General features: G+C 38.7%; 1 protein-coding gene across 1 annotated transcript in view; it reads right to left on the bottom strand.

The window, feature by feature from the left end:
• The window catches only part of ITGA9 (integrin subunit alpha 9), a 288,073-nt gene that overhangs the window by 214,094 nt on the left and 63,437 nt on the right, over positions 1 to 10,542 (bottom strand). Inside the window, exons 7-9 of the mRNA XM_042475622.1 lie at positions 9,510 to 9,595; positions 8,711 to 8,779; positions 5,053 to 5,190 (exon numbers count right to left, since the gene is read on the bottom strand). Coding sequence (XP_042331556.1) covers positions 5,053 to 5,190; positions 8,711 to 8,779; positions 9,510 to 9,595 — 293 coding nt within the window. The remainder of the gene's footprint in view (positions 1 to 5,052; positions 5,191 to 8,710; positions 8,780 to 9,509; positions 9,596 to 10,542) is intronic.

Below are 10,542 nucleotides of genomic sequence, written 5' to 3'. Positions count from 1 at the left end.
ATGATGATGATGATGATGATGATGATGATGATGATGATGATGATGATGATGATTTTCTTATATTCCACCCTTCTCCCAATATGAGGAGTTTACTACATAATACTACAGATATATTCACACTGCCTGCTGTCTTGCTCTAGAAGTAAAGACTATCCAAAGGACATGTGGGCTGTGTTATACTAGAATGCCACTATGTGATACTCTAGATATTTGCCAAAAAGATGAACCACTTTTCATATAATCAACTTCCTAAAAGTTTAAGTTCCAGTTTTCTTTGCAAGTTTATTCCACAATCATGAGCCTTACTTTCACAGTATTCTGTAAGAACAATCAGGCAGAACCAAGTTTTGTCTTTACATTCTACCAGAATTATTTCAAAAGTGCTGCTACTTATTTCACACTTTCTTTCTTTTTTTTAAAGCCACTTTTTGCAATCTGTTCTCCATTGTGAGTGCAAGCAAATGTAAAAGCCATAACAAAACCAATCCTGGTTGTTAACACCAGCTTTGCATCTATCTCAAGGGGTTTGTGCTCTTTTTGACAAAGCGGAGAACTTTATTTCTGAAAACTGTGACAAAATCTTCTGAGAAGTCTCCAGAAATCTGATATTATAATGAAAATCATACCAGATAAAGATTAAAAACTGGAGAAAGTTGCATTTTTATTGTGTTATTCTTTTCTTCAATATTGAATGCAAGGTACAATTTCAAAAGTTCTACTCTAAGGCTATACATCCAGAAAAGTAATACTGAATGTTCAAAGTTGCTTCCTTATGCATGAACAGTATGAGTGATGTGGGGAAAGGTGTGAATCAAACTAAGTGGTTCAGGCACTACAGGTAACAGAATTGGGTATCATGGAAGGACAGAAAATTGTCCATTATTTAATTTATGTTTCTTTGTAATTTAATGTTTACCAACAGGGAGATACTCTGGGATCTTCAGCCTCATGTGGCAAAATAACTTGACTTGGTTTGGATACTACACATGTTGATTTGGGTAGGTTGAGAGCACCATATCTTCCTCCATCTCAGAGAACAAAATGCTTGGGCCAGCTCTGCAGCCATTCCTTGAAGGTTTGGGGAAATAATCCAGGGGCCAGAATCTTTTAGGGCTCAGAGTATCATAGCAGATTTGCATGCTGAACTATCCTACTGCTGACCATTCACTGCCTCCAAAACTTACAGCAGAGCTGCTGCTGTTCCCCCAACCCTCCATGGTCATTCTGCACCTGGTGAACCCGGGGAAATTGAAGAAGGTTATGTCCCTGCAGCCAGATACTAAGCTATTCCATAAGCTGCTGAGGTTCATGGGGTCCTGCATATATCTCAGAGGATGATGGAATCATTTCATGTCTTGTTACATCAGCATAGCAAAATGCTTCTCTGTTCCCCATCCCAACTCTGAATAGCCATGGGGGAGTGGTTGCAGCAGTTCTATAGTAAGTCTAGGGAGCTTTGGTTGGCATGAAGTGAGGAAGATATTATCAACCTCTTCACCTAATCCCCCTCCAAAAAAAAAAAAAAAAGGCATTTGCAAGTGTGAGATGCTAGTCAGGGAATGTTATGGGCACACCAGCTAAAACTTTGGGTGCATTCAGTGAGAAGGAAGACTTGAAGGCAGGTTCTAAACATGCTCCTCTGAACTTACTTAAAATCTGCTCTGTGACTGCTTAATTAGTTTTCCGGATTACAGCGAAGAATCTATGCACATTCAGCCGAATGCTCAAATACTACCTTCAAAGTGGGAAGGAAAGTCAGGGGAGCTGGCAGGGACTGCAGGGACTGTTGAGACAGGGCTGGCAGCTGTGGCATGTAATGCATTATTCTTGCACACTTTAAAAGTGCAGTGGGCAACCTTTGGGACTCCAGATGGTGTGAGCTACAACTCAATATAGCTTCCACCAACTGGAAGACTACATGTACCTCATTATTATCATTTTAATGAAATGTCTGAATATGCATAATCACAAATTCAGAAGAAATAACTGGTGTGTTGGCCCTCTCTAACCATAAATTTTTTTATCCACAGATTCAACCACCCATGGTTTGAAAATATTAATATAAATTCTAAAAGCAAACCTTGTTTTTGCCATTTGATATAAGGGACATCATTACACTATGTCATTGTATTTAATGGGACTTGAGCATCCACAAATTTTAGTATCCCTGAGGGGTCCGGGATTCAAAACCCAGCAGATACCAAGGGCCCACTGTACTGCATTTTGGAGGGAAGAACTCATAGACCTCCAAGGATAATATGTTCATTTTCTGTTGGGAGAACCCCTAGATTATTGTAATCAATTTTTGTAGCTGCTCAGATTTTTCTGTTCACCATGTGCTTCATAACCATTGGGAAGATCTGGATAGAAATACCTATTAAACTAGTAGGTTTGCTGGGTTGCCTTGGGCCAAAGCTGTCACTTTGTGAGACCAACTTATTCTACAAGACTGTGAAGAGGATCAAAAGGGATATATCATTATACTCCTTCCCGATCTCTTGAGAAGAAGGGCAAAACACAAGTGGCATGAAACATCAAGCAAGCAACACTGCAGTATAATTTACAGAGGGGACACTGAGGCATGGAAAATGTAGCTGACTGGAGATACAACTGTGTAGTCGAAAGAGGAACTAATTCTGCCTCTCCAAAATTCAGTGTTTACAGCTTAAAGTCCAGGAAGATTAATTCGTCCAACCCAAAATTAAGCTCCATTTACCAATTGCCCTATACCTTTCTACATTTAAGTTGCTTTAATCCTCAGTTCTTATAAGTGTGCTTTCTCTTACACTGTCTGAAGAAGAACATAAACTTGTGATATGCTACTGTGACTGTTTGACCTCAACTGGTCTAAGTAGGCATTGTTTCTGACCTTATATTAGAAACCAAATAAATAGCATTTATTTAGAAAAGGGATACTTTCACAAACAGAAACTTGTCTGAGAAACTCCATATGTCTCATGTTCCTTCCAAAGAAGTCATGGTCCTTTCAGAGTACAGGAAGCTTGTGTTGATTATTTCCTCAGGCTACTGCTGGGTCACAGTGGTTGTGCAATTTATAGCTTTGCAAGGAAGAAGCCAGCAATTTATTTCCTTGCGAACTCTACACTCCATGGGTCTGCCACAGAATCAAAGTGAATGGCACTTCCTGTCACCAATTTTCCCATGGCGTCAATTCTCATAATCGGTTGGTTGTACGTTATTTTAATCTTCCAGTCTTCCAGGGTATGCAACAGCTGGTCTTACTGATCCCACACTTAAAAAAGAATGGGAGTTGTTGAATTCAAACTTCATTAGCCACTTAAAACACAGGTGAACCTGGGATTGAATGAATTTATTACGGCACATGGCCAGCACCAAAATATAGGACCTGGGATTAACATGTACAAGGAATGGCTCTCTCGGTCCAGAGAGTGGCAATGTTAGCCCACAAAATAGGCAAAATATCATGACTTAATAAATCATGGTGAAAAAAAGCAAACTCTCTTTTAGATAAATCTTTGTTTAAAACAGAAAGATGTGAGGATTTCAGTTCAGTTCATTCTTTAGAAGAACTTATGAATATTCACAAACTGGAATGGAAATTACTGAAAACCCCAAATGGCTCATGTAAAACATTTCAAATGCGGGAGAAACCAAAACTGACAGATCTGTCCATTCAGATACAGGGCTCTGAGTACTTAAATTCTTTAAATTCCAGGTCTGAATCACTATGTGTGTTTTGTGTTTTTAATAAATTGTTTATTTTTTTTATTTGTATTATTGGAACTTTAGCTATACTTTGTTTTCAGTTTACTGAAAACCACCTTGGATCTTGCCCAAAGAAAAGCAGGATATGAATTAAATAAATAAAAATTAATAAAATAAGCACTGCACTGTAAACTTTAACTGTAATGGATGTTAGCCAGGCAGGGCCATAAATGGACACATCCAAATCTAGGCCTGGAGTATGCGTTCTCTAGCTCACATTCCTGGAATCAGTGTTGCAGGACTGCAGAGTACAGCAAACTGCAAATACTGTTCAGCTGACCATGCAAATGCAAAAATTTAGTCCTGCCAATTTACACCAAATTTGGCCACCCCTGAATATTTGTATTACCTGCAGTCACAGGAGATATATTCCTTTCAATATCTAAAGCAAGATACACTATCTCAACAATGTTCATGGTAACTCACACAATATGAATCTTGTTCTAAGATTTATATCTTAGGTCCAAGCTCCAGAATCCTGACAACAGATGAAATGGAACCACCCCACCCCCATGCAAAAGCTGAATTTATCTTTATTCAGGTTATAGTTATGATGGTCCTTTTCCTTCTGTATTCTTTATCTACTGTGTAAAAGCAAGAGGAATGTGTGTGTGTGTAGAAAAATTTCTAAATGTCCACATCAACTTGCCACAAAAGCCCTACTCTACAGATGTCCACTCTTAGAAGGTATGGCAGAAATGTACCAAAGGCAGGGGCTTTTCTAATATGAAGCTAATATTATGAAATACCCTATCAGAAGAAGCCTTGCTGGATTCTCTCTATTTTCAGTGAGCCACAAAAATACTTTTTCAATGCATTTTGGGATGCCACCATACCAAGTGCATTTATACTTCTGTTGCCACGTGCCACTTATAACTGTTGTACATTTTACTGTCCTTGATCTTTTATCATATATTATGTTGTGTGTTTTATTGAGCTACGAAAAGTGTTTCCAAGTTATTTGGAGCTTTTTGTAATGGAAAACCACCGTTAACATGCAAACAAAGATAAATAAATAAAACAAAGGATCCCTTTGCTCTTCCTCAAAGTGTGATGGGACTCTTTTTCTGGCTACAATCAACTAGCAACTTTGGGAACTAGGTTACAGAACTATTAACTTACCAATATTATAAAAATGAGAGAGTTCTCCCTGTTTTGCTCAAATGATTTCACATTTTGAAGAGAAACAAGCAAACCGCCTCACATCTGCTCAATGTCCTTGTGTAGAATTTGCAGCGTGGCTGATCTGAGCTGACTGCTAAAAGGATTTCCCAGGCCAATTACTCAGCCCCTTCACATACTCACATTTCCTCTGCTGAGGTAGACGGTGACTTGACCCTCATCCCGGATCTCTGAAAACATGGGCGCTCCCACCAGGAGGTCTGAAAGTCCATCAGAATTCAAATCAACTGCACATAAGGAGGAGCCAAAGTAAGAGCCCATCTGTAACCAAGCCGAGTCACAACAAAGCATTCAGTATCTGCCCACACACAAGAGGAAATCGTTTATGTTTTTCTTAGTTTGCAACAGAAAAAGCTACCGGCTGCTTTATCTCAGCTCTACAAAGTCTCTTTATGATCTTTCCCCCCTTGTATTGGCACTGAGACAGAGAAAGGTTCTGGCTCTTTTTTCATTAAAGGCAGAAAAAACTTCCAACCCTAACTGTATTTTTTAAAACTGAGTTACTGCTACACACCAGGAGTCACTCCATACAGACAGACAATGATTTATTATATCACACAGCAAATCTTTTTAAAGTGGACCCCCCCCCCCGGAAAAAAAAAAGGGAAGAGTGATAATCTAGATGTCAGGACATTAATAGGCTTTGGCAGACAATTATAATAATATTAATAATATTTATTTATATTCTGCTTAATCTCAGGTAATCCAAGTGGATTACAACAGTAAAATAACATACAATTAAAAGAGAAATGCATTAAAATTCTAAAATCCCCAACCCTCGGCCCAGCATAAAAACACAATCGAGTCCTAAAAAGAAATTAAACCAAAAAAGAAAAATTAAAATCATTAATGTACAAATACACTAAAATGAGATAAAAAAAATTCAGGTGGAGTCCTGGTAGGGTAAAGGATAAAAGATGGAGGATGAAAGGGAGGGGAGGCAGATCAGCAAGAGTGTTCTGGTCTGGAAAGGCCTGCCGGAAGAGATCTGTCTTAATAGCCTTCTTGAAGGTTTCCAAGGTGGTAATCTGACGAATCTTGTCTGGCAGGTTGTTTCAGAGTCTTGGAGTGGTTGATGAAAAAGATCACTGCTGAAAGTCTAGTTCTCTTAGGTTGTAGCAGATTCTTCCCAGTATTAATTATTATTATTGTCATCATTTATTTGCACACACCATCAGTGTACAGTAAGCCCTCCAAGCAAACCTTGATTTTGCCATTTTGTATAAGGGACACCATCTTACTATGCCACTGTCTTTAATGGGACTTCTGCTCCCAGGGATTTTGCTATCCACGTAGGTTTCTGGAACCAAACCACAGCAGATATCAAAGGCCCAGTGAACATGGTACTTCTACTGCTCTCAAATTGGTAGCTTAAAAAAAAAACAGGGGGAAATTTCACTGGTACCCATAGAGGCCCAGGAGGGAGGAGTGGATTTCGAACCAAAATCATTTGAGGGGCTTGACCTCTCATCATCAGTGCATGGTCCCATTCCAGTTAAATGTTGAACACAGTGTATAGTGCACCCCTAAGATGTACTAAGAATAGATGAAGGAGCCCTGGTGACGCAGTGGTTAAATGCCTGTACTGCAGCCACTCACTCAAAACCATAAGGTTGCAAGTTCAACACCAGCAAAAGGGCTCAAGCTCAACTCAGGCTTGCATCCTTCCGAGGAGGTCGCTAAAATGAATATCCAGATTGTTTGAGGCAATTAGCTTACAGTTGTAAACCACTTAAACACTGTTAGTTCAGTATGAAGCAGTATATAAATGAAACTGTATTTACTAAAAATTGAATTCATGTTAATTTCAGTGTGGTTAAAAGGAATGCACATCAAGACTAGGAGCATGCCGTTACTGTACAGCAGTGCTGAAAACTATAAATGAAAATACTCTTTATTAGTTCAGAAAGCACCCTAAGATTTTTGAGTTTGTGGTTTGTTAATTAAATGCAAAGTGTCAAAATGGCAAACAAGTTGTGAGTGAGCATCTTTTTTGTACTATGTCTCTCAAGCAGAAATGCAGCCCACCCTAGGCATTCTGCTAAAGGAAGCAGAGGAGATGTCACACCCGCCAATTCCAATGATAGAATTGGAATGATAAAAGCTGACAAGAATGAGGATTTATCCTAACTTAGTAAGAGTGATGGGATAGAATCCTCCACTCTTCCTGAAGACAGCAAGGTTGCTTAGGAACACATGGCAAAAGATGTTGAACACAGAACTCCAGCATTTTCACATCTTGTACCTGCTTCACACCTTCTAGTACCTCTTGAGTGATACGGCTGCCTCAGACTGACCAATAGTGGGAACAGCCCTATTATTTGATGTAGCAATCCTAAGACGCAATGTCAAATGGCCACAATATGTAGAGCATTGTTAACCCTACACCAAATAGTATCAGTGGTGGTGGATACTTTGCAACAGGCTGAACAACTTTCACAAATTACTACTACCAAGCGAAAGCATTTAGTGACATAAGAGTCTGCCCTAAACAGTGACATTTGCTCTGGATCATTACTGACAAATACATTTTTCTCTCTGTTTACCCACTGAGAAACTGGGACCATATGCCACGAATCTAGTGCCAAATCAAACATCTGACAAGTTTTATTTTACCACTGAGCACCAGTGGACTCAGAAGTAAAAGTGTCATCAAAATGAGCTAACAGAAAATTAGTTACACTGTATTATTATGAATTTCATCTCATTATAAGCTTCTTGCTGCCTGAATGGTTGTGTTCCCCTTTTCTCTTTAATTTGGTGATTCATTTTTGTCGTTGACCAGCATGAGGCAAATGTTTTAGCCAATGTATAATACTAGTCCAGCAGCAACTAGCACAGCTACTATCAATCATCAAATCAAAGCTGACCAGAAAAATAGTCCAGAAAAACAGCAGGCACCACTGTTTACAAACCATAGTAAGATGATGGGAGGGAACTAAAGGACAAGCATGGCTTAGATCTCTGGCATTTATGGGTTCAGGGTCAAACATTTTGCAATTCCCTTCTCCTGTGGATACTTGTTTATCAGACTTTCAGATAGTATTGTTATGCATTTGTGTTCATTTTTTTTTAATCTACTAAGCAATGAAAGAAAGAGTTGAACAATATATTCACAACTGTGGATCCAGACAAATTCACTTAGGAAAAGGGTATTGTGTATCCAACTGAAATGTTATTACGGAGAGTGAGTGACCTAATGAGACTGTGAGAACCTAAACATTATGCTATTCACATCTGGCACCATTCATTTTTTTATGGTTCCTAATTCCCTAAAAGGAACAAAGAGGGTACCTTACCATTTGTGGTATCATGCTAATTTAGCAGAATCTATTGGCCTGATCTCTGCACTAGAACATCGTCACTGAAAATAGACAGAAGGTGATCTTGCAGCTGCCAAATGAGCAGGGATTATATAATAGGATCAATGGGATTCCATGCTGTCCAAATCTACTGGTTCTGGCCAAGTAACACAGCCCAAACAAGTCTTAGCTCAGACATACTGAACTACTTCTAGGTTATCAATCAGATAATTAACTATCCGTTTACCTCCAGACCACCAGACATAACACTGCTCATTACTAAAATAGTTTAATGCAGTGATCCACAAACTTTTTACCCTTGGGGCCCTTACTTTACATCTACATGCAAATGTCACACACCTCTACTCAAAGTAGTACATGTACTGCTTATTTAGAGTATAATCCAAACCAGTCAGTATCATTGAGAAAATATTCCATAAACTCTGTTTATAATTTAAAAGTAATCTTTTTTCACTCACCTTTTTACCTGAAGCTTGAAAGATCTTTATTAAAGATCCAAACCGCTTATCAGTGCGGAAAATGTATACCTATGAAACAAAAATGTAGAGTTATTCAATTCTATTACACAATTACCATCATCATCAACCATTCATACCTGATTAGTAAAATAATGCTACATTGTGTATACTTATTAGGTATTTTATTCATTTATGAAAATTATTTTTGTCCTATCTTGCTATCAAATGAGCAGCTTATAAAATGATAAAAAAACAAATTAAAAATAAATGTATTTTTAAGAAAAATAAACAGTAGCACTAAACAGACCTTTTAAACAGTCTTTAATAACTGTGAGCCATTTCTCCCACTCTGGGTTGGCCCACAACATTTTTCCAAGGGTTCTGTGTTTTTTAAAAAAACCTCTTTTCACCTGACATCAAAAAGAAATTAAAGCATATAGTAGGTAAATATATTCATAGGTGATATCCATAGTTAGACCATCACAAGGGAAAAGCCACTGTCCACAGGGCCACAATTCAGAGGTAGGCCACTCGATGTGCATGCAAAGGTTCCAGTCTGAGCTGGAGAAACTGTCCACCTGAAGCCTTGAAGAGCCTCTATCAGTCAGAGTTGACAACGATGGTCCAAATGGACCCAGTATAAAACAGCTTTCTAAATTCCTAAGATAGAGGCACCCAACACAGTTTGGAAAAGTTACTTTTTTGACTAAAATTTCCAGAATTCCCAAGCCAACTTAAGACAAACTGGCATAAATGATACAAAATACCAATGACTGTAAAGTCTGATCAACAGCCTCACCTTTCCAACGCCTCCATCCTGAGGAGCTCCTCCTACGACATCAGTGGTCATCGGCTGGGAGAAGTGACCCGCTGTCACCGCATATCCTGAATAGGACATTGTTTTAGTGGATGGACAGGAGCATGAGGGAGGAAAGAAATGACAAATACATTCAGAGAAGGAAACAGGTCCAAAGAACAGGTCAGCCATCTGGTTAAAAGCAAAACCATTGTTCTTCTCTGGGTAAGTATAATAGCCTTGTACTTAAAAACAACAACAATGCCACTGGAGACCTACTTCTTCAGAAAAGGAACTCACTGGCACTCCATTCAAGGATGGAAACATCAACACGCAATTGACGATTTTTCTGAAACACAAGATGGTGAAAGTGTAGACTGAAGCCTTAGGGGTGCCAAGGGCAACAGCACCATCCCCCAAAAGGACTGGTTTTGAGAGGGGGGTTTAAAGAGTAAATGCCGTCAACCCTCTGTATCCATAGATTCAAGCATCCACAGCTCGAAAATATTCAAAAATACATAAATTTCAAATAGCAAACCTTGATTTTGCAATTTTACTATGTATTTAATGGGACTTGAACAGCCACAGATTTTCGTATCTATGAGGGGTCTTGGAAGCAAAGCCTAGTAGATATCAAGGGACCACTGTATGCACAGATAAAGAAGAGTGGTACAAAAACCAAAAAACACACCCATCCACACTGATGGAGCAGCAAATGGGCAAACACACTATCTAAAAGATTGTATGTACAACGCTGTATAAATTTACAGCGCTTTATAAATAAAGGTTAATAATAATAATAATAATAATAATAATAATAATAATAATAATAATAATAATGTGCAGAAATAATCCAGTTTGACATCACTGCCATGGTTCAGTGCTATGGAATTCTGGGAATTGTAGTTTTGTGAGACTTTAGCTTTCTCTGGGGATGTTCCCACTAGGTGAAACCCCGCGTTCTGAATCGAATCCAAGGAGTGGCGTTCCTATTAGGATCCGATTTAAACCTAGAACGGTTCTAGAGCAACCCTCA

This window comes from Sceloporus undulatus, chromosome 6, assembly GCF_019175285.1.
Source record: "Sceloporus undulatus isolate JIND9_A2432 ecotype Alabama chromosome 6, SceUnd_v1.1, whole genome shotgun sequence".
Classification (NCBI taxonomy): domain Eukaryota; kingdom Metazoa; phylum Chordata; class Lepidosauria; order Squamata; family Phrynosomatidae; genus Sceloporus; species Sceloporus undulatus.
This window is presented reverse-complemented; position numbering and strand designations above follow the sequence as displayed.